Source organism: Lynx rufus, unplaced genomic scaffold, assembly GCF_022079265.1.
Source record: "Lynx rufus isolate CCGP_SWC_20201006 ecotype Redwood Valley unplaced genomic scaffold, mLynRuf1.p SCAF_4, whole genome shotgun sequence".
In the NCBI taxonomy this organism is placed as follows: Eukaryota; Metazoa; Chordata; class Mammalia; order Carnivora; family Felidae; genus Lynx; species Lynx rufus.
This window is the reverse complement of record NW_025814856.1, coordinates 164,176,663-164,200,653: the sequence shown is the minus strand read 5'-3', so window position 1 is coordinate 164,200,653 and position 23,991 is coordinate 164,176,663. Positions and strand designations below refer to the sequence as shown.

Sequence of the window (23,991 nt, the reverse complement as noted above, 5' to 3'; positions counted from 1 at the left end):
TCTTGGGGTGCCTGGGTGGCGCAGTCGGTTAAGCGTCCGACTTCAGCCAGGTCACGATCTCGCGGTCCGGGAGTTCGAGCCCCGCGTCGGGCTCTGGGCTGATGGCTCAGAGCCTGGAGCCTGCTTCTGATTCTGTGTCTCCCTCTCTCTCTGCCCCTCCCCCAATCATGCTCTGTCTCTGTCTCAAAAATTAAAAAAAAATAAAAGAAAATAAAAAAAAAACTTAAAAAAAATATCTTGGGGCCTCTGGGTGGCTCAGTCAAGCGCCAGACTTCAGCTCAGGGCATGATCTCGTGATTTGTGAGTTCGAGGCCCGCATCGGGCTCTCGGCTGTCGGCACAGAGCCCACTTTGGATCCGCTGTCCACCCCCCTTCTCTCTCTCTCTCTGCCCCTCCTGTGCATGTGCACTGGCACTCTCTCTCTCTCAAAATAAATAAATAAAACCTTAAAAAATTAGAAAAATGTATCTTACTAAAGGAAAGAACGGATGAAGTATAATAATTGCACAAATTCGGCTCCAAAATGGAAGCGCCACAGAAAGTGAACTGTTAGCAGGTGCCCCACTGCCACCGACCCCACCCAGGGAGCTCAGGTGCACAGGGGTAAGTTCAGGGCCCAAAGGAAAGGAGGCTGCGGGGTACTGTACCGTAAAGGGGAAAAAAAAAGAAAGGCTTGGGTAGTCCAGTTTTGTTTTAATGTTTATATACTGGGGCTCCTGGGTGGCTCAGTGGGTTAAGCCTCCGACTCTTGATTTCAGCTCAGGTCATGATCTCACAGTTGGTGGGACAGAGCCCTGCATCAGGCTCTGTGCTGATGACTCAGAGCCTGCCTGGGATTCTCTCTTTCTTTCTTTCCCTCTCTCTCTCTCTCTCTCTCTCTCTGCCCTTCAACTCAAGCTCACACTCACTCTCTCTCAAGATAAACAAACAAACATTTTGGGGGAAAAAAAAGAAAAAAATGCTTATTTGAGAGCGAGAACAGGCGCATGCATGCACAGGGGAGGGGCAGAGAGAGGGGGAGAGGCAAAACCCCAAGCAGGCCCCATGCTCAGTGCAGAGCCCGACAGGGGTTCGATCCCACTACAAGGAAATCATGACCTGAGCCAATATCAAGAAATGGACACTTAACCGGCTAAGCCACCCGGGTGCCCCGAGAGGCCAGTTTTAAACAGAAGTTTAAAAGTGTCTGAATTCCCCTTACAGATTTTGAAGGCAGGGCAGGTAACTTCCTCAGGGGGTGGGGCCTATGCTGAGACCCAGGCTCTACCCCATTCCCAAGGCCACACCTGCCCAGTGCGGGGGCGGGGTTCCTGCATGGGCTCCCGTCAAAGGTAACTGAAAGCAGGGCCTGGACAGGGAGATCACCTCCCTCCACCCCTGCCAGTTCCCAGACCCTGCAGCCGTCTCTCAGCATCCCTAGCTGGACTTGTCTCTGCTGTCGAAGCTAGTATCTGATCTGCTCCCACTTCACCAGGTCCTGGGCTCCTGGACATACACAGGCCAGCCCTGCAGACAGTGGAGCCACCTTCGGTACCCTCTACACCCAAGGCAGCAGCCACATGGGACACCACCGGTCACCTGATCATAAGAGCCACTTACTGAACACAAGTAAGCCACACTGAGCACCTCACACACACTGACCCGCACAACAACCCTCTGGGAAAGGTAGTTAATCTCCCCAACTTACAGATGTGAAATCTGAGGCACAGACGTCACACAGCCTGAGGTCACCAGCTAGCAGTGGCTGAAGCTGGCATTCCAACCCGGGCCCTCTGACTGGCCCCGAAGCCGGGTGGCCCGGCCAGATTTCTGCAGACACGGGCCGACCTGGGCCCAGAGCTCATCCTGTGGGAAGCGCCTGCCTGTCTTCCGTTCCGGGTCCTCGCATCAGCCAAGACCAGCCCTGCCCTCCCTAGCAAGGGCCCTCCCTCCAGAAAGACCCCCCAACCTCCTCCTTCCCTACCTTCCAAACTAACTCCTGCCCCAGTCTCACTGCCTCAGTCAGAGCCTGCCTGCCTGATCCAGGCTCTGGAGCTACACCTCTGAGGGGGGGGGGGAGGGAGAGAGAGAGAGAGGTGGCACTTACAAAGGAGAAAGCCGCCTCGAATGATTACTTCTAACAGGCAAAGGGAGGCTGTTTGGGGCTGATGAGCCCTTGGCCCATAGGACTTTCATGCCGCGTAGACAGAGCCACAGAGAGGCTGGGGCTGCGGGTCAGGAAGGAGACGAGTCCATGAGAACACCCTCCCGAGTTGAAGACGCTTTCCTCCCCTGGGGGAGCGCAAGCTTTCTGAGCTGAGTGTCTTACTTCCCACCTGCCCTGCAGGGTGCCTGCTGCCTCGCTTCTGCCCACACCCGACGGTGGTGCCCAAGCCCCGTGCCAGCCCACATGCAGAAGGGACACGGGGCGCCTCTGCGTACCCTCCTCGCGCCCCTCGCCGCCCAAAGGCCCTGGTTACCCACACTCGACAGTGCGGGGGGCGGGGGAGGCAGGGGGGGAAGGGGGGAGCCAGGGGACGCCCATCAGCTACTGCTGCGGGGAAGGGGGGAGGCAGGAAGCAATACGCAGCAAGGCTTGTCGGATTTCCAAGCAGAAAAAGGATCAATAGGTCCAACTACGTAAAAATACAAGATCCAGAGCAATTACAAATTCTAAGTACCCAACGAAAAATAGAATTAAAGGGAAATCAAACCTGGGGGGGGGGGGGGAAACAAGGTGACCGTGTCAATGGGTTAATATCACAAACGTTGCTTAAAAAACAGGGCACCTGGGTGGCTCACTCGGTTGAGTGTCCAACTTCGGTTCAGGTCATGAGTTCGAGCCCTGAGTCGGGCTCTCTGCTGTCAGCATGGAACCCGCTTCCGAGCCTCTGTCCCTGCCTTTTTGTGCCCCTCCCCCACTTGCCCGCTCATGAGCATGTGCTCTCAGACTCTCTCTCAAAAATAAACATTAAAAAAAACAAAACAAAACAGGGGAGCCTGGGTGGCTCAGTCGGTTGAGCGTCCGACTTCGGCTCAGGTCATGATCTCACACTCCGTGAGTTCGAGCCCCGCGTCAGGCTCTGTGCTGACAGCTCGGAGCCTGGAGCCCGCTTCGGATTCTGTGTCTCCCCCTCTCCCTGCCCCCCCCCTCCCCTGCTCATGCTCTATCTCTGTCTCAAAAATAAATAAAAACATTTTAAAAAAATTGCGAAATGTCTGTTTTATTCACTCTGCTGTCCAAAACGTTTACAGGGAGCACACGACTTTTGTAAAAGGAAAATGAAACGGAAGCAGCCAGAAGGCTGTTACGCTTGGGGGTCAGAGCTGCACGAGGAAAGGAAAGCCGGTTCACCAGAAACACAGGCGAGTCTGCGCTCTGCTGGCTGCTGGCTCGGCCCCCCAAAGCCCTGCTCTGGCCAGCCCCCAGCCTCAACATCTGCAGCTGCCCTGGGGTCACCACGCATTCTAACGAGGACTCACGAGAGCCTTCCTCCAAGCCCAGCTCTGGGTGAGACACAAGATAAGAAAGCGAGCTAGGGCTAGTACATATAGCAAATGTACCATTTCCATCTTCTTAAAATTAAAAAAAAAAAAAAAATTAACGTGTATTTATTTTTGAGAAAGACAGAGAGAGAGAGCACGAGCGGGAGAGGGGCAGAGAAAGAAGGAGACACAGAATCCGAAGCAGGCACCAGCCTCTGAGCCATTAGCACAGGGCCCGACGCGGGGCTCGAACTCACTAACTGTGAGATCGTGCATGGCCTGAGATGAAGTCACCCAGGCGCCCCTTAAAATTTTACTTGAGGGTATAAAACCGCTTTCACAACACACTCAAAAACTGCTTTTGGCCCCCTGCCCCTTTCCTTCGGGGGGAAGTTTCCAGAATGAGTATCCAGCCCCCCACTACCTCAAAAGGACTGGGCCTCCAGCCCTGCACCGAACTGTGCCAGCGGCTTCCAGAATGCTCTTGTACCACCCCCCGCTGTGGACTCAGTTCTCGTTCACCCTGGTTTGTTACCACCTTCACGTGTCACGGCGCATACTCACCACCCTTATCCAACCATTCCCCTATTCGACGGCATCCTGGTGGCTTCCTTTTTTAATTTTTTAAGCCACTACAAGCTTCTCCTTTCCATGGGCTACAGGCCCAAAAGTAGGACAGTTGTGTTCAAAGGCAGATGAGTTTTTCGTGTAAATGGATCGTGTTTGACGGCTTCTCCAAACAGCAACTCATCGACCCAATCTCCTACGAGCGAGGCGGCCCGACAGCGGCCCTCTGGCCAGCATCGATGGCTATGCGCTGGCCGCCTGCTGTCAGACAGGGGAGCCCAGGACCTCGCTCTTCTGATCTGGGTCCCCGATGACTCATGAGGTTAAGCATCTTTTCATGATTACCAACAACGCTCACCTCCTCTTCTCTGAAGTGTCTTTCTGGCCCCGTGCTCTCCCCATTTGTCTTTGGAATTTCAAAAATCTTTTTCTTAACGGTTCGCGGGAACTCTGTATCACAGGCATCGTAAGCATTTAACTGGCATATGGACACGGCAAGCAAACTCTCCTACTCTAGTCCACAGAAACGTAATTAAATCTGTTAATTTTGTAATGGATTCTATTAGAACGTCTGAACAACAACAACAACAAAAATCCGTGAAACAGCGATCATAAAAAGAGGCGGGCTGGGGCGAAGCTCTGCTCGATCGAAGATTAATGCCAGCTAGGACTCGCAGAAGGAACACGCGCCTGAGAAAATCAGCCCGTGGCCACCCTAACACAACCGATGCAGGCGAGGATCGCTGGTGCCTGCGAACCAGCCCCAGAGAGGGTGAGGTCCCTGCAGGCAGCTTACTTCCAAGGTGCTCAAGCCCCAGCCCACTTTGCAACTACTGGACGGGAGGAAATGGCCCCTCCAGACTGTTCCCTCCTCGGCATCACTAACAGCAGGGCCAGATGTGACACAATAGGGGGTAACCCTGTCAACAGGGTTTAACCTGGATCTCATCAACCCCCAGACCTCACTCCAGGTCCTGGGCGGCACGAGGGGGCAGGGGCGGGGGCAGGCGGGGAAGAGAGGAAGAACGTCGATACGGCCAACTAACAACAGCATCTGAATCCGGGGCACGGACCGGACCCGCTACAAGAAATCTGAACCCAGCCTCTTCAAAGGCCGCGTGGTGGGGAAAAAAGCATCTTGATGGATTCTGTTCCATCCTGATCCCATCCCGATTTGGAAAGACAAAAAGGTTACGGAAGGTATCTGGGGGTAACTGAGGAAATTTGGTTATGGGTGAGCTCTCAAGTGATGTCAGACAATTCTTGCTCATTCTCTCGGGTAGGACACCGGTATTTTGTGACGTGGAAGAATGTGCCAGCGCTAGGAGATGCCAGCTGAAGCACCACCCCGTCGACAGCTGCTGACCGCTCCCGTCACCAAAAAGAATGTGAGGCGGGGAGGAGAGAGGAAGGAGCAAATGTACGTTGTTGTTGTTGTTTTTAAGTTTATTTATTTTGAGAGAGAGAGGGAGCGCACAGGCAGGTGAGGGGCAGAGAGAAGGAGAGCCAGAATCCCAAGCAGGCTCCACACCATCAGCACAGAGCCTGATGTGGGGCTTGAACTCACAAACTGCGAGATCGTGACCTGAGCGGAAACCAACAGTGAGACCATGAACCAACTGAGCCACCCAGGCGCCCTGCACACGTGTTAAAATGTTAATGATGCCTTTTGTGGTGGTCATTTTTCAAAATAAAAAGCTGGGGGGAAAGTCTGTCAGGTCTTTTCCTTTATAAATTCTAGGTTTCCTATCTGGCTTAAGAGGATCCCTCTTATCCCCAGAAGAGATAATATTCTTTAAATTTTCTCCCGTGTTTTATTTAAATTTACTTATTTATTTTTTTAACGTTTATTTATTTTTCACAGAGAGACAGGGGGTGAGTGGGGAAAGAGCAGAGAGAAAGGAAGACAGAATCTGAAGCAGGCTCCAGGCTCTAAGCTGTCAGTACACAGACCAACACGGGGCTCGAACCCATGAACCGTGAGATCTGAGCCGAAGTCATTCAACCAACTGAGCCACCCAGGCACCCCCTCCCGTGTTGTAAAATTTTTCTCCGTTTCATGGCGCAGCTGCATATGCTGGCCGAGAGCACAGGCTCTGAGACCAGCCTTCCGGGGTCAGGTCCCGCCTCCGCCATCATCTGGGGGCCACGCTGGGCACATGCCTTTCCATCTCCCTGCCCCCACCAGCAGGATGGGGGTCACACTCACCCTGTCGGGATGTCCAGAGAATGACCAGGAGGCGCGCGGGGCGGTGCCTGGCACGTAAGGAGAACCATTGGCCAGTTAACCTTTTCAGTACCGTTCTTTCCGAGATCCCAGATCTGATCCTGCCGCCCTTAACGTAGAACCCCATAGAACCCTGCAGCTCCCCGCACCGCTGCAAGAGCCGTCAATCTTGCCGCGTTTGCAGCACAAACACAAAGTGCCAGAGTGTGGGGTGGCACATTTGAATAGTTTAAAAACACACTACGCCAGCAATTTTCATAATCAAACCACTATTCCAGTAAAACAGTGTCTCGCCGTGCCTATCAAAGCAGCCAGGCTTGCCTGGTACCCACTCGGCCGCCCTTCCACACCAGGTCACTGTGCACAAACCCCATCATGGCCCGAGGCACGCACGCTTGCAGGAGACACAATTTTTCTTTGGTGGCGGCTCAACAGAACAGCCGAGGCCGCTGAGATGAGGGAAGGCCTCTGCTCGGGGCCTCACCCACGGTCACCCTGTCAAGCCACCCACCAGTGAGGGTCACACAGTGTGGGCCAGTTCAGGGCTATCTCTCTGCCAGTACTTGGCTCCTTCCCCACCTCCGCCTGGCACGGGCCTGATGGAGGCAGGGTCACACTCCCATACTTCCCAGGGAAGCTTCCTTACTGGACAGGAATGGCATTTCAGGCCTGAGCCAGCGGACCCGTCAGAAGCATACAGAGCAAGCACGACACCCGTGTTTTCAGTGATCTCGCAGCTCTGACCCAGCTCTGACCCCTCGGGGAGGAGCGTGAACTCCAAGAGGGAGGACAGAGAACCAGGCATGCCTCCTCCCGCCCGATATCACTCCACGAAGGTCCAGAGCCAGGCCCAAGCCAGCGGAGAGCCAGCTCCCCAGACTCCAGTGGGAGACCCCTCCCGACCCTCCTGCCAGAGAGAAGACACAGGCCTCAGAACGAGGACACCTGGCCCCCACCATAAATGGCCTCCCAACTTTTGGCCCTGCTCCTCAGGCCAGCAGGGGCCCACACGGCCAGGAGAGGGCCCCTTGGGCAGCACCATGGCCCCAGAGCGGGACAGAGCACAGTGATACAGGTAGGAGACTCCCTGAAGGACCGCCAGTGCCCAGCAAGGCTCCTGGGCTGGCTACAGAGCAGGGAGGCCCCCTGGTTGTTGGCCAAGCATTCTCTGGAAGTGACAGCAGGGCTCTGTGCCCACAGGGGAAGCAGATACCAGCTTATGACACAGGCCAGCTGGGGTAAGAACACCAACCGCTCTAGGCCCTGTGAGGATCGAGGGCCTCAAACTGGAAGGGTGGGCCTTGGAGCTGGACAGACCAGGTTTAGACCCCAGCCGGCCGAGCACCTCCATGAGGCTCTCTTCCCAAGACTACTCGGGGTCCAGGGGGAAAGGTGCAGAGCCCCGAGGCCCCAGCCGGCAGGGGGACTGGGGCCCAGGAAATGACAAGAGAACCTATTAACCTAGTTCAGGACAGGGTCTCCTTTCCAACAGTGCCGAGGCTCGGGACGATGAGAGGCCTACGAGATGACACCCTCTGTCTCCTTGGGTTGGCTCGGAGGTGTCCCATCGAAGCTATCACAAAGGGATGCCCAGCCCACCCCATCCGCAGGTTCCCTAGTGGCTCTCTGGACAAAGAATCCAGGCCCTTCCTGCCATTAGAAGAACAGAGGAGTAAAAGGAACCTAGCATTTATTGCTGCAATAAACGGGATACACCTTCCTGGGTGTGATCCAGGATAACCTCACCCCCGAGCAGGGAGCAGGGGGGCGCCTCCTTTCCACAGGAGGAGAGTGGGCTGAGACAGACCAAGGGAGCCAACCGAGAACTATGGGCTAATGGGGGGCTTTACTCTGTGCCACACGTCTTCCAACTGCACACACGTTTACAAAGTTTCTGCTAGAATATATATGTTCCGCTATTCATACACACACACACACACACACACACACACACACACACAACCATAAATTAAAGGCAAAACATAAACCAGGAAAGCCTACAAAAACAGCCCCTGCCTAAAATGCCAGACACGGTGAAAAGAATATTGTGACATTTGCTGGTTCCGTGTAGCATCTTGGCACCACCGCCATGGGTCGTGGCTGAAGGGGAGGTGACGAGCAGGATGGCCCAGGCCACCTCTCCTCTTGTGAGCTGGAAGGAGGTCACCATGAGGCAAAAAAGCCTGGAGGCCAAACCGGGCCCGGCTGCTAACCAGTGACCTTGAATCCTGGGTCAGTGGCTTCCGCCCTCCTGGCCTGCAAGGCATCAAGACTGGGCTCACCCTTCTCCAACTGTGCCCCAGGCCGCGCAATCAGCACCCTATTCCCTGACTGGGTGCACCTCCCCGGCAGGCGCTCCGTCTGACCTTGTGTAAAGCTGACAGGCAGAAGGCCACCTAGTCCACAGATTGGGCCGTTCACGTGACCCCGTCCACCAGCAGCTCACCAGTCCGCACTCGAGAACCTGCGGGCCGTCCTGCGGAGACGGAAGGAGCCCGGGGAAGTGTCACGGCCCTTCCCCGCCCGCCTTTCTTCCCTCACCCGAAATTCAGGATTACCCTCCAGGTCCAGGCGACAGAGAGGCAAGGGGCTGAGAGGGGACGCAAGGAGGGCCAAGCAGCAGCCGCATGGGATGCGGAGGCCAAACCAAAGTGACGTGAGCTACACCGAGGCCTGCGGCCAACCCACCGGTAACAAGGCGCTGCCCACCAGGGGCCCCCGATGCACCCATTTATCTCGCAAGAGGGGGGCCTGGGCTCACACCCCCCCTTCCATTCTTGCACAAAACCGCAGGAGTGCGTGAGACCCCGTGACAAGAAAAAGCTTGTGGTGGTGCTCCCACAACAGCAGGCCACTTGAGATTTTAAGAAAAACGCACAGCGACAAAAACCTACTGCAAATCCAGTAGGATCTGTTTGCGATCTCAGTGGATCTGTTGTCGATCAATCATCGGGGTCGTGGCAGGTGCTCAGGAAGTCCGTGCCTGTGGACTGGCTGCTTGAAAGTTTTAAATACAGTAGAACCTTGGTTTGCGAGCATAATCTCTTCCGGAAACATGCTTGTCATCCAAAGCGGTCGCACATCAAAGCGCATTTCAAGAACCATTGGCTCAGTTGTGATCCTGAAACGTTCGGGGTCACATACGACTCGTATTGCAAGACATCCCTCGTTTATTAAGTTAACATTTAACAGAAATGTTTGCTTGTCTTGCGGAACACTCGCAGAACAAATTACTCGCAATCCAAGGTTTTACTGTACAATGCTTTAGAAAGCTGAATCCGAAAGGATATACCCTCTGCATTCACTTTTTACAACAAACAGGTGTTCTTTTGCTTATTATGGGCTAAAATTCAAGATGTTCTTCCAACACCACAGCCACGGCCCCCCCTCGTGGCTACTGAGCGCTCCCCCCTCGGCCTGTCCAAATGAAGCCGTGCTGAGGGTGGAGCTTGGAGACAGGACGAAAAAAGAATGTAAAATACCCCATTAATAATTTTTCATCCTGATCACATGTGGAAATGATTATTATTTCAAATATACTGGGTTCAATAAAATATAGTATTAAATTAACTTCACCTTGGGGGGGGGTTTACCTTTTATTTTTAAAGTTTATTTATTTATTTTGAGAGAGAGAGAGAGAGAGAGAGAATGCAGAGGAGGGGCAGACAGAGAGAATCCCAAGCAGGTGCTGCGCTGTTATTGGGGAGCCTGATGTGGGGCCTGATGAAGGCCATGCTGGATGGCCATGTGACACTCACTGTGACAAACTGCGGTCCAGGGTCTGGACCCCTCAGCCAGAGCCTCAGACAAATCCTGAGGTGGCTCCCCACTCCGGGGCCTGCCAGGCTATACCAGCTCGCCCCAATCTCCGCGCCTCCAGAGTCCGAGCTACAGGAGGAGCCCCAGGCCGCGGGCACCGCGCACCGTGCACTCACTCTCGTGCCCTCACTTAGTCGCCACCCCCACCCCGGAAATCGTGACGGGGCCTGCCACTCGAGGAGCCCTTCCAAGGGAATGGTGCCGCTCTAAAAGCTTTGCAGGCATTAACCGACTTCCTTCTCACACCTACACGACGCAACGGGTGCCTGTTAACCTTATTTTGGCAACGTGGAAGCCAAGACACAGAGAGGTTAAGAGACTCACCAAAGGTCACACAGCTACCAACTGGTTCAGCCTGGGATTCAAATCCAGGCATTGTGGTTCCGGAACCAGGTCTGTGCCCCACATGGGCCCCTTCACACCCAAGGGGGCCTGTTTAACAAAAAAAATCCTCACGGCCGGGAAGCTCGTCGGCCCCTCCCTGGAAGGTACGTACCAGCAGCAGAGGGAAGAGAGGGAGTCCCGAGTGGGGTCCAGACCTCCTGGTCTCGCCCGCCCCACCACGCACACAGTCACACACGCCCTGAGAGGCCATGGCTGGGCTTGAATCCCACTCTGTGAGCTTGGGCTCTGGGTTTGCAAGCCATCAAAACATCAAATTAAAAGGCAAAAGAGAAACCGGTGGAGGCGGGCTCACCAACAGTGGCAAGGAGGGGTGCCGACTGACAAGAAAGAGAAAGAAAAACACCCGCTATGAACAGGCGCAAAAACAGAGGCACGTCCCTCTGAAGCCATGCGGTGTCGGGCCGCTCTCAGCGCCCAGAGCACAGCCTGGTCAGCCCGGCTCAGGGTCTGGGGCGGGGGGCCCAGGCGCTGCCTGAGAGATGGAGGCACACAAACGTTCACTTCAGAAAAATCTCCATTAAGAGATTAAAACCATCTGACATACAGTATGAACAGAGGAAGGAACCAAGAGGAAGATGAACAAAGGATACGAACAGAATCGAACAAAACACAAATGACCTAGAAATTTTTTTAACGCTCTCACTAGTAATCAACTGAATATGAAATACAACAACAACAAAAAGCATTTTAATGGTTTTTTTTTATATTTTCTTAAAGTTTGTTTATTTGTTTTGGAGACAGAGAGACAGAGAATCCTAAACAGGCTCCGAGCTGTCAGCCCAGAGCCCAACGCGGGGCTCGAACTCACGGACCGCGAGATCACGACCTGAGCCGAAGTCGGACGCTTAACCGGCTGAGCCACCCAAGCGCCCCATCCTGCAGCCTTTTAAAATAGCAGCCAAGTGGGGCGCCTGGGTGGCTCAGCCGGTTAAGCATCCGACTTCAGCCAGGTCACGATCTCGCGGTCCATGAGTTCGAGCCCCGCGTCGGGCTCTGGGCTAATGGCTCAGAGCCTGGAGCCTGCTTCCGATTCTGTGTCTCCCTCTCTCTCTGCCCCTCCCCTGTTCATGCTCTGTCTCTCTCTGTCCCAAAAATAAATAAATGATAAAAAAAAAATTATTTATTTATTTTTGGAGAGAGAGAGAGTCTGCGGGTACAAGCGCTGTCGGCACAGAGAGGGACGCGGGACTCGAACTCACACACCGCGAGATCGGGAGCTGAGCCGAGATCACGAGTCGGACGCTCAACCGACTGAGCCACCCAGGTGCCCCGCAGTGTTTCAATATTTCTGAGTGTTTCCTGAGCAAGCATCTCTGTGCTATATGCAATCTCTGTGCTGCTCTTGGAGGGGAGAGACACCTCCCAGAGCCACCACTCAGCTGGGGATTCATAACATCCAGAAGAAAACTACAGCAAGAGAGAGGAGCCCTGAGTTCCCCCTAAGTTACATCCTAAAAGTTTCCACGGGTTAAACTGGAGGTCAAAAAGCTTCCCTGAGAGGCGCCACAGGAAGGCTGACTGGCCAGAGCTCATCTAGTCCATCCATCCAAGGGAGGGAGCACCAGCCCCGCAGCTGGAAGACCAGTGTCTGGTACGGCCTTGGGAGAGTTACTCAATCCAGGTCCCAGGCTTTGCAAAATGGAGAGGATACTTGCATACCTAGAAAGAGACCTGCCAAGTGTTTGTTGCAAAAGCCCATGACCATCTCCAGCGGGCAGGCGGGGAACGGTAACCAGGGCAACGCAGTACCAGCCAGTGCCCACATCCTTAAAGCAGGTGCTCCAGGTTACCGCCCTCCCCTGCTTCCATAACCCTAGGGCTCAGCTCCATGCCCCCAAATTAGCTCCCCTTTACCCCTTGGCCTGGAAGTCAGGAGGAAGGCAATCCGGTTAAACTAATTTCAAGTTAGCTGCGTATTAAAAAGAGAATGAGGGTGAGGTGAGCGGAAGGTTCCCCGGATGGGTGTTCAGGGGATGCTGAATGAGGACACAGGAGTTCTCAGGGCCCAAGCCTGCCCCTGCTCCAGGCCTCAGCTCCCCTAAGCCTGCTTTTCAAGAAAGTCATCTTCGCTCCCGCCTGGTCTCCCTGGGGCCACTGCTCCCTTGGATGCTCAAACCGGGGTCCCCTGGCCCGTCCCCTCCAGACTCAATGCCTCAGCCACACAGACCAACCTGCTGCTCCTTGAATACCACCTTATACTTTCACCAGCCCCCCCCCCCGCCCCGCCCCTGCTGCCTCTGCAAACCTGTTCCTTCTGCAGGGAAAGTCTCCTGGAGCCCCATGCCTGGCATACAGGTTCCATGAAAGAAAGAAACGGCAGAGGAGGGGCGCCTGGGTGCCTCAGTCAGTTAAGCATCCGACTCCTGGTTTCGGCTCTGGTCATGATCTCATGGTTCCTGAGTTAGAGCCCGCCATTGGGCTCCTTGCTGACAGTGCAGAGCCTGCTTGGGATTCTCTCTCTCTCCCTCTGCCTCTCCCCTGCTTTCTCTCTCTCTCTCAAAAATAAGTAAACCTCAAAACAAAAAAAGTTAAAAAAAAAAAAAAGGTAGAGAAAAGTATGTAGCATGAGCTAGCCCCAGGGTACTTAGGAGCAAGAAGTGTCTTATTCGGAGGGTGTCGTCCACTTGGCAGAGAACAGAAGTTCAGGGACAGAGGACTGAATGGGGGGGGTGGGGGAGGGGGGCCACCCTGCAGCCTGGAGGAGGTAGTCTATCCATCCCTCTCCTGTGACCTTGAAGAAAGGGGTCTTGATAAGTCTTCCCCAGGCTCTAACCTTTGCCCTGGTTGTGTTCAAATCTTGGCTTTATTCCCACCCCTCCCAACCCCTGCTTTGGCATCTGCAGGCGGATCCATTCAACCTCAGTCAGTCCAGCATGCTGGCGGGGCTCCCCCCCTGCCTTCCACTGTGCTACATGCAACTGGGCCACACGGTAGGAGCTAAATAAATGTATCTGGAACAAACGCAGCTTTCCCAGGCCACTAGCACCCACCCAGATATCCTCTTTTTCAGAATTCCTAGAACTCATCTGTGCAAAGTCCTACCTAAGCCTCCAGGCCACCACCAGGCACTCATTCCCGAAACCAGCTAATTACCAGAACTCCAGGGTAAGTGACAGACCCAGATCCCTGGGCCCCCATCTCAAACCCACTGAATCAGATCCCTTGCAGGAAGCCTCAGAAACGTGCACTTCAGCAAGTCCCCCAAGTGAATGTTACTGCCAGGCTGGGGAACAACCGGGAGAGTTTCCCGGTCTCCAAAATGGCTATGATTGCCCTCCACCTGCCTCACCGCACGATGGGGCTGCTGTCGGGACCACAGGACACAGAGAAAGCAGGGCGGACTCAAACCCCCAGGCAGGCCCGTGAGCTCCTTCTGAGCCCTCCCCAACACCTCTGCCTTCAGCTCAGGGCCCCCTTCCCTCTCCAGCCTAGGCTCAAACACAACGGGAACACCTGTACCTCCTTACCCCAGTCCCGAACACTCCCCAGCCTGCGCCCACGGTGGCAGGCCCGCAGATCCTGAGTTCACCCTGAAGAGCGAGGTGGAAGGGAGAACGAATCAGCCCACTTTGGGAATGCTCAAAGGCACTTCATCGTTTTAAAAAAAAATGCTGGAGAACAGGGCGCCTGGGTGGCTCAGTCGGTTGAGCCTCTGACTTCCCCTCAGGTCACGATCTCACAGTTCCTGAGTTCAAGCCCCGCAGCGGGCTGTGTGCTAACAGCTCAGAGCCTGGAGCCTTCTTTGGACTCTGTGTCTCCCTTTCTCTCTGTCCCTTCCCCACTCATACTCTGTCTCTCTCTCTCTCTCAAAAATAAATAAATACTAAAAACAATATTTTTTTAATTTTGGAGGAAAACAAAGGGGGCGACAAGTCACCCAGTTGACAAAGTCCGGTTCCTCCCCAAGTAGGAGCCACATGGCATACTTGTGGCCAAGGCCGGCTTCCTGGTCCTCCCTGTGGGCCCACAGGGCCCACCCCTGCTTGCACTCCCCTGGGGCAGACCTCCCGGGATTCACATCTCCTCAGAGACAAGCCTGCCTTTCCTGGCCACTTGCTGGGACCCCAGGCGGCTTCTTGCAGGAACTCATCCTGGCTCCTGGCTTACTTGGCCCAGCATCTGCACGTTCCATGTGCCCAGGCTGTCCCCTATCTGGACTGAGGCCGGTTCCTCTGCGGCCCTCTTTCTAGGGCACAGCCAGGAGACCAAGCAAGTCCCGAGAGCTCCTGCCCGAGGCCCCACACAAGCCCTGACTGATCAGCGTGGATCCCTCCTTTCTCCGAGCCTCAGTTTCCCCACCGGGGAGAAGAGCCTGGCTCAGAGGCTCTGCACACGGTGAGCCTGCCATCCCACCACCCCCACCTGCCGGGTACACTGCTTTCATGCCTTAAAACAGCCGGATGGACCCCTTTTCTCCTTCCTTGGCCTTTGGTGGGAAAGGAACTTTTCAAAAACAGCCTGCTTCCCCTCAAATCCTGTCCTGAGACAGGAAAGCGGAATGTTCCTCTGCTTCCTTCCTCCTACCCTGGCTGCAGGGGTCTGAGGTGACTGAGTGAAGCAGGCAGAAGACAGGAGGGCAAGGTGCCATGGTGCTCCCTCAGTCCCAAATGGATTCCGACTGCGTCTCCTGGGTCACCTTCAGAGCTGGAACAAATAAATCCTTCACCGAAGTATTACCAGAGTGAGGCGGAAGCTTATTATACGCTAGGAAAATGTCATCCCTTCCCACTAAGAGGCTCAGCCCTAGTAAACACAGACCGGCCTCCCGGCTACGGATGTGTTACGTAACAATATCGCCTGGACCCAGGTTTGATGCTGGGCCCTGGCAGGGGGGCTCGGCCAGGCTCACAGGGAGCCAGGAAACGCCCCAAGAAGCTGCTCTCCTCCCTCCCCCAAGCAAGAAGGTGGGGACACTGCTTTACAAGGCAGCAGCAATATGGTTTGGCAGATGGAGGCTCTACAGCAAGAAAGGATATAGGGCAGAAATTGGAGAAGGAGTTTTCTGGGTTGTTTTTTTTTTTTTGGTTTGTTTTTTTGGGGGGGGGGTATTTTTTTGTTTGGTTTTGTTTTTTGTTTTTTGTTTTTCCCTGCCTGCCCAGGGCAGAAAATCTATGTGACAAAAGTGGGGAAGCAGGGGTGAGGTGGGTGATAAAGATGGATACCAGGAGAGAGGCTGGACAAAACAGGGGAGCGGGAGGAGAGAGGTGCAAGGCCCCGCCAAGGGAGAGCAGGGAAGTGGGGATCAGGAGAGCTGCGAATGCAGTGTGCGGAACAGCTGGGCCTGGTGACAATGAGACATCGGGTCCCGGGATTCACGATACCAAGCTTCCAGGCTAAGCAGACAGAACATGGGGTACTTCCAAACCGCAATGGGGAAGTTGGTCACGGGGGAGGGCTCTACGAAGAGAAATTCCGCCCAGCGCGTTGAATTTAAGACAGGGACGAAAACTGAGCACGTCCCGGGAATCACGATCCTCGTGGCACAGAAGATGCCCAGCTGGAGGCCTCCTGAGTCCGGGCTGGGGGGGGGGGGCGTGGGGGTGGTCACAAGCCACTGCTAAGGAAGTTGGAGCTGGATGGGAACCCAGCTGATTCTGCCTCTCCCTGCTCTGGGAAGCGCTCTGAGGGAGGCATCCTCCCTCAGCCCCTACCTCGGGCTAGTCCATCAAGTCTCTTGGACAAAAGGAGCTGGGGGGAGGGGGGGTATCTGAGAGCTGTTCCTGAACTTCTACTTCCCCAGAGGGACAGTGTCGCTCTGGGGAATGGCGACTCTCCCTGCCCCACCCGTTTCAGATCGAGGAGGAAAAATTGGTCATCTCCTCTCTTTGGGGCCCCGGGCTCACACAAATGCCATCTCCTGGTCCCCAGCCACAACGGTGATTCAGGCCATTTACTTGAATCCATGTTAATGAGTTTTTCCCCGTCGCCTAATTAGTTCACTGTGAACTCAGCCTTGAGAGGAAAGAGGTAACAGAGGATTGGGGAAAGGACAGAAGGAAGTCAGCTTGGAGTGTGACAAGAAGAAGGCAGGACTCTGGGTCTAAATGGGGTCTGAAGCTCCCAAAACACTGAATGCTCCTTCCTCAGCTCTGGGGACGTCCAAAAGCAGGAAGGGAGTAGTGTTCAGGCACAGGGGCCCTGGAGCCTTACACAAGGAGGAGAAGGTGGGAGTGTGGCCCTAACTGCCAGGCCCAAGAAGTGGACAGGCCGTTGCCCACAACTCCATGTCATCGCCAAAACACCTCGCAACCAGCCCTGCATTTCCGCTAAAGCTGAACCCACCACCTGCTTGCTGGGCGTCCCCCTTCCAATGGAGCCAGAGAGGAAGGAGATGACCCAGGGCGAGGCCCATCTGCCCCTTGGATGCTCAAAGGTCACGGTGCCACCAGGGAATCTGTGGGTGTGGTGCCCCCCCCCCCCGACACATCAGGGGTCGTGGGATATGTGCCGACAGCGTGAACCCACTTCCTCTGCGCCCCCCCCCCCCTACGTGGCAGCCAAATTCCCGGGCTCAAGAGCCTAGAGAAAAGGGTGCTAGGCAGGGCAGTGGCCCGGGATTCTGGCATTTGACGCCCAGCGCCGTGTCCGTGGAGGTCAGACAGCGCCCCGCAGTCCCGCGCCCGCCTCCCGAGCGGCTCCTGGGTGCGCGGGGGACCGGACGAAAGCGCGGATGTACCGGCCGGTGCCTCCCACGCGGTCGCGCCGCCGGAGCCCCGCGCCAGGCCCGGCCTGCGCCCGCCTTGGCAGCGGCAGCGTGGGGGGTGTGCGTCGGGAAAGGGCGCCGCGGCGAGCGCCACCCTCCGGGGCCCGCGGGCGCTGGGCCCGGGAAGGCTGCCATCCACTAACGGGAGGCTCGATTCCCCCGCCCCGCCGCGGGGCAGGGCCGGGCCGGGGCAGCAGCCCCACCTCCCGGCCCGCCGAGGCCCTCCGCGGCGCCCACCCTCCCAAGGCATGCCTGGCCAGCTCCGGCCCCAGCCTCCCGCACCTCTGCGGCTCTGAGCGCACCTGTCCCCGGGGCGACACCACCCTCACGCCCTGGGGTACTAAGAACGGAAAACGTGTCCCCTGGCACGGGACCGGCCCCGAGCCCCAGTGTCCCCGGACGAGATACAGCGAAGCTTGGACGACCGCTCTGCAGCGCTGGCGATCAGCAAAACCGCGTGGCCAGGACCTCAGGCGCGCGACGACCCCAGACGGGGAGAGCGTGGCCGAACCGGGCCACCGCGCCCCAGCTCCCGCAGACCCCGGCTCCGCTCACCCTCGATGGAGATGACGTGCTCCCGGATCTGGTTCTGCAGCGCCAAGTCCTCGATGCGCTCGATCAGGTCGTAGATGGCGTAGATATTGGGATGCACGGATTCGAAGCGTTGGATCTCGGCCCGGATGGCTGCCGAGTTGGAGAGCGCGAACTGCTGGGGGGGGCCCTCCGGCCAGCTGCTGCGAGGGGCCGCCGCCGCCCCCGGCCCCCGGCCCCGCGCCGCCGAACTGCCCGCCGCCCCCCGCGCCGCCGCCGCCGCCGCCGCCGCCCCCCGGCGCCGCCAGACTCGGCTGCTGCTGCGGGCTCTGCCCCCCGCCCGCCTGGAAGTTCATGGCTCTAGAGCCGCGGGGCCCGAGGCGGGCCCGGCCGGGGCCCGGGGCGGCGCTGCGGCGGCGGCGGTGGCGGGCGGGCGCGCGGGGCTGGCGGGGCCGGGACTAAGGAGCCGGCGGCGCGGGGCTAGCGCATGAGGCCGGAGGCCGGGGGCCGAGGCCGGGAGGCGCCGCCGGGCACGCTGTGGCCGCCGCTGCAGGGCGCTTCTCGGCGTCGCGATCCCGCTGCCTCGGAGCAGCCTCCAGCGGCAACAACAACGGGACCGGGAGCGCGCGGCCCGGGCCCTCCCCCCGCGTCATGCGCACGCACCGCCGCCCCCGCCAGCTCCGGCACACGCAGCCCGAGCCCCCCTCCCCGCCGCCCCCGCCCCTCCTGCGCGCCGGCCCCAGCGCCCCCGCCCCTCGCTCGCTAGCTGGCTCTGCAGCCTCCACCCCCAAGCCGCGCGCTCCAGCCCCGGCGCCCGGGCCCCTCCCACCTAGCCTTGGCCCTTCCGCCTCCTCTCCAGCCCCCACCCACACCCGCCGTGAGGGCCACCAGCCCGAAGTGGACAGCCGCTCTGGCCTCCTCCCGGCCCCGGCTCTCTCGTTCGCCTCCCTGCTCTGGTCTGGGTGGGGTGTCCGATCTTTGGGCAGTGCCCGAAACGGTGCCCTGCGCCCGAGGGTGCTGATGAACGCGGCAGATTGGCCGGGAAGGGCCTCCGGCCCAGGCACGGCTGTGCCTCACTTACACAGTTCTGCCTTTTAGTGCGACACGAGCCCCCCTGTTCCCGTCCGAGATCATCCCCAGGGACCACTCTGTCCCCACGGTTCTCTCTCTGGTCCTCCCCTGGACTCTAGACTGGGGGCTGAGGCACAGAGCCTAGAAATCTGGGTTCCCTGCTTCCGTTTCCAGTTCTCCCTGAGAGCTTCCTTCATCAGCAGGGCCCTTGGAAATGACACTCTAAACAACAGTCCCCACTCATCTTCAACCTTCCCCTAAAAGACTTTCCTTTGGGACCGGGAGGGTTCACTGACTGCCACCACCCTGGTCCCGGCTGGTACACAGGCAAAGAAGGGAGATGAATCCAATATTATGCTTTCTTCTCCCCTCTCATCCCATTCAAGAGACTCACCAGAGCCCACAAGGCTCTCTTAATTGTCACCCCCTCGCCCACCCTGTGTTCCTGTCCGCTCCTTCCAGGGACAGGGAGCTCCCTTCAATGTCTCAGTTCCTCTGCATCCCCATTGCCAAAGCCGTCAGCAGTCCTGCTAATCCACCTCCATCCCCCATCTTTCTTAAAAGGTGTAAGAGAGGGCATGTGCAGGGCACTGGCCCCAGCCAATCCAGGGCCATGCCCCGATGTCCTCTGGGACAGTTGACATATGTCAATCTCGATACACACACTTCCACCTCCCAGGCCAAGCTAGGTCTTTTCCCAGCAAACAGTTGACCCCATTTGGCCGTTCACATAACTCTGCCCCAGTCACCAAGGCAGTCACCTAAGTGTCTTGTACCTTCCAAAGAACCAGGCACAAGCTACTCAATACCCGGGGCCTCCCTAGCTCCTGAAAGATTCAGGTTCTGTCTACGTGTTTGACCTTACTGATGTCTTGTACCCTCTCCATGCTTCATCGGCAAAATATAGTAATTGAGCAAAACACCTAGCTCTCGTACTGTGTAATTCTAAAAGCAATAGCAAAGACGTCTTTTAGATGCTTAACTAGAAAGGACGGTAAGAATCTGCACCAGGTACCTCCCAGGAGAGATGCTGAGAGTAAAGAGTATCTCAAATGGGTTGCCCCAGCAGCCTAACAGATCTTCGTTAGGACTCGTGGGCTTGTCTACATGTCTGTCTCCTATTATTATATGAGCCGCATGAGAGCAGGGACAAGTTTACCTGCGTGATTCACCATTGTATTCCCAGCATCATGCAGTGTGTGTGGCATTTGGTATACCTTTAATTAATGTTCCGCGTGCCTGGGTGGCTCAGTCGGTTAAGCATCCGACTGTTGGTTATGGCTCAGGTCATGATCTCAAGGGTCATGAGATAGAGCCCCGAGTCGAGTCGGGGCTGTGCTGACGGTGCAGAGCCTCCTTAGGAGTCTCTCTCTTCCCCTCCCCCCTCTCAAAATAAATACACTTAAAAATGTTTCTAGAATAAATGAATGAGAGGGAAGGAACTAGAGAGAAGTCAGGTCTGTCTGTCATACATCTAAACTGGCTTTCCCAAGGCAACACTTGGGGTCCTTGCTCCCACAAGTAAGCATGAATGGAAACTGTAGGGTACATTGCTTTTCATCAAGACTGGCCTATAAAACCCAGACATGAGATCTCTGTGGCCCAGAGGAAGGAGGGGAAAGCCATAATTAGCTGACCCAAGCCAGGCTGGGGCTCAATGTCCTCTACACAGTGACACTCTGAGGACCCAGTTTCCAAGCCCAGATCTGGGTGGAGAGAGTGTACCAGTACTAGGTGAACAAATACCTACTGTGTAACAGATCCCTTACATCGTTTTCATGCTTATTTAATAAAACCTAATTTCTTCCTTAGAATTTCATTATGAAATTATGCTTTAGGAACAAAGAAATTAAGATTCAAAGAGATTCAGTAGCGCACCCAAGGTTATACAGGTGATAAACACAGGATAAGAGATCGATCGGCATCTGTGCCAGGCTCCAAGGTCCATGCTTCTTGCACAGTGTTACAGGGGCAAGGGGAAAGGACGAGGGAAACAAGACAGCACAAGCCACCGTGGCCAGCCTTGGGGAGGGGTGCGTAACCAACCTGATGAGACAGCCCATGGGGACTGGGCTCTGAGCCAAAGAGTCAATTTAGGGGGCCCACGGTGCCTTTTGGCGTTCACTCTGACATAAGAGCAGACCGGGATAGGGGCCACCTGAGCTCTCCAGTCACTGCATCTGTTAACACGGGGACTCTGACGTGCTCTAGCTGACGTTGGTTTTTGGAGTGACAGATGCCCTGGATGCCAGCAGGGGAGGGGGCGGATCCTACTGTCGCCCAAACCTCAGGGGACTAGCAAGCCCGCCCCCGCGGGCCCCTCAGCGTCTTGCGGGCACCAGGACTATCCTGCAGATCCCCGCACGTGGGTCCGCAGGGTGGAGGGCGGGAAATGCGCACCGCGCAGGACTACAAGTCCCACAATGCTTCGGGCGGCGGCGGCAGGGAAGGAGGGGGTGCCTTCAGGTGTCCGCGACCTCGGCGCCTCCCGCCCGGAAGTGCCCGAGGGTCCGCTATGGAGCTGGCGGAGCCGGGCGGTGAGTCCCCGCGCGTTGACCGCGCCCACCCCACCGCCCCGGGCCCCAGCTGGCCCCCTCTCGTCCCGCCCCCGGTTCTCCGGTTGCCCTAACGCGGCTCCGGGGGGGCGGGAAGATGGGAGGGGTGATGGAAGAGCTGGGGGTAGGGAGGGCGAAGTCCGGATTCCTGGGCGGGATCTGGGGTCCGCCTGCGGAATGGGTTTGGAGAGGCTTCCAGAAGAGGCGCGGAGTCGGGCCGCCACGGGGTGGGCCTTCAGTAGACTGGAGGGGCCAATTTGGGTCGGGGGATGGCAACCATTGGAAGCTCCGAATTGCCAAAGGGCGGAGATTGACGTGTGGTGTGGGGAAGCCTTGGGAAACAGTCCCCATCCGCGGATGGCGTTTGGTTAAATGATAACGGGGCGGGGGGCGGGGGAAAGAAACCCATTTTCTATCCCCCTGGAGCACCTTTAATGATGGAGGAGTAGATGAGCGTTGGGATGAAATAGACGAAGGAGTAGATAAACTCTGGGGCAGTGATGGGAGACTAGGTCAGCTTTGGGGTGAAGTTCGGTGTGGGTTGAATTTAGGGAAGAGGTTGCTTAGAATGTCAAGGCCCTTAAGTCGGGAGAGTGTTTGGATGAATGGAGGAGCGGGCTGAAGACCTAGAACTCAGTTTAGAGCAAGTTAGGACTCGGGATTTGGTGATGCGAAGGGGCCCTTGAAGCAAGGTTGGGACATCAGGTTTCAGAGCAGTAATGTGCCCTAGGGTGGAGCTTGCGCAAGCGGGAGAGGGATAAAGACTGTGGGAGAGTTTGGTGGGGTGGCTTCAGGAGCCTGTGGAAGTTCAGAGGGCTGTTGGCCAGCGATCCAGCCCCTCATGGGTTCTTTGTGCCTCTCCAGCTCAGTAGCGTGGCAGGCAAGGCAGGTGCCATGGCCTTGATTGAAGGGGTGGGTGATGAGGTGACCATCCTTTTCGCGGTGCTTGCCTGCCTTCTGGTGCTGGCTCTCGCCTGGGTCTCAACACACACCGCGGAGGGCGCCGACCCACTGCCCCAGCCATCAGGGACTCCAACACCAGCACAGCCCAGTGAAGCCATGGCGGTCACCGGCAGCATCAGAGGGGAGGCCCCAGGAGCCGAAACTCCCAGCTTGAGACACAGAGGTCAGGCTGCACAGCCAGAGCCTGGCATGGGGCTCTCAGCGACGTCACCAACCCCGGACTCCCCCCAGGAGCCCCTAGTGCTCCGGCTGAAATTCCTCAACGATTCAGAGCAGGTGGCCAGGGCCTGGCCCCACGATACCATTGGCTCCCTGAAAAGGTAAGCTGGGATGGGGACAGGAAAGAAAATTCTAAAGAGTGGGGTGGCAATGATCACAGACCCAGAGAGGCCACGAGAGAGATCGGAGACCTCCCCCTCAGTCTATAGAGGAGGGAACTGAGGTCCCCACATGGCACATTGTATTGTCCCCCCATAGCAGGAAGGGACCCCCTTAGAGGCCACCAACTGGGTGGTGGGTGGAGGCAAAGGTGAGTGTTGTTCTGGGCAAGGGACCAGGATTGCCTGAGGCCTGCTCTCTTACCCAGGTCCCTCTCTCCTCAGGACCCAGTTTCCCGGCCGGGAACAGCAGGTGCGACTCATTTACCAAGGGCAACTGCTAGGAGACGACACCCAGACTCTGGGCAGCCTTCACCTCCCACCCAACTGCGTTCTCCACTGCCACGTGTCCACACGCGTGGGTCCCCCACATCCCCCTTGCCCACCGGGGTCAGAGCCAGGCCCCTCCGGGCTGGAAATAGGCAGCCTGCTGCTGCCTCTCCTGCTTCTGCTGCTGCTGCTGCTCTGGTATTGCCAGATCCAGTACCGGCCCTTCTTTCCCCTGACCGCCACTCTGGGTCTGGCCGGCTTCACCCTGCTCCTCAGCCTCCTGGCCTTTGCCATGTACCGCCCGTAGTGCCTCCACGGGCTCTCGGCAGTGTCGCCGGCCCCTCCGGACCTTGCTCCCCACGACACAGTGGGAGTTGTTGTCTGCCCAGGCCCACCACTCCCGCCTGCCTCTTCCCACTACCCTGGAGCCCAGCGCTGCGCAGCAGAGCGCTCCGGGAGTCGGCCGAGGCCCCTCCCTGTGACCTCCATGGCTCTGGGCCACCTCCTGGGGCTGCTGGCTCTCAGCCCCCATTGACAGTCAGCTCTTCGGGGTCAGGCAGCTGCTGTCACTGCCTTGGCCCTGGGCAGAGCCAGGCTACACCCCTGGGCCCATCTTAGTATTCTGTCTGAGGACCCAGCCACTTCTAGTCCCTCAGAGCTCCTTGGGCTGATTTGGGGACCCAAGGACTGCGGGACGCTGGTGAAGGGGAGCTGGGAGGGGCAGAGGGCTTCTCTGGAACATGTGCAGATTAAATAACTGTGAAGTTTTCACTCTCCGTGTGTGTCTCTGAGTGTGCGGGCCCGCGGGGGTGTTGGGCGGGGAGCCCTTGCCCACTGGGAGAAAAGGAGCGAAGGGACCGGACTGAGCTCTCCTGGTGTCCAACCAACCTTACACGACCCGCCGCCGACTTCCGCTTTCTGTTCGCCGGAGCCTCAGAGCCGGGCCTTCTGGCTCCGCCCCCGGCACCGCCCAGACTCGGCGCGCGCAGCTTCCCGGAAGCGGGGGGCGGGGCGCGCGGCGACCGCGGCGGCCGCGTC

The 23,991-nt window shown here is 57.2% G+C and overlaps 2 protein-coding genes across 2 annotated transcripts in view; one reads left to right on the top strand and one right to left on the bottom strand.

Moving 5' to 3' along the window:
- The window catches only part of AGAP3 (ArfGAP with GTPase domain, ankyrin repeat and PH domain 3), a 53,858-nt gene extending 35,785 nt beyond the window's left edge, over nucleotides 1–18,073 (bottom strand). Inside the window, 2 exon segments of the mRNA XM_047096459.1 lie at nucleotides 17,742–17,907; nucleotides 17,909–18,073. Of these exon segments, the coding sequence (XP_046952415.1) occupies nucleotides 17,742–17,907; nucleotides 17,909–18,073 (331 nt within the window).
- A 3,152-nt stretch (nucleotides 18,074–21,225) lies between these two features.
- TMUB1 (transmembrane and ubiquitin like domain containing 1) lies at nucleotides 21,226–23,724 on the top strand. Its single transcript, XM_047096757.1, has 3 exons — nucleotides 21,226–21,325; nucleotides 22,208–22,626; nucleotides 22,909–23,724. The coding sequence occupies exons 2-3, from the start codon at nucleotides 22,238–22,240 to the stop codon at nucleotides 23,258–23,260; spliced, it is 741 nt and encodes a 246-aa protein (XP_046952713.1). The 5' UTR covers nucleotides 21,226–21,325; nucleotides 22,208–22,237; the 3' UTR covers nucleotides 23,261–23,724.
- The last annotated feature ends 267 nt before the right edge of the window (nucleotides 23,725–23,991 follow it).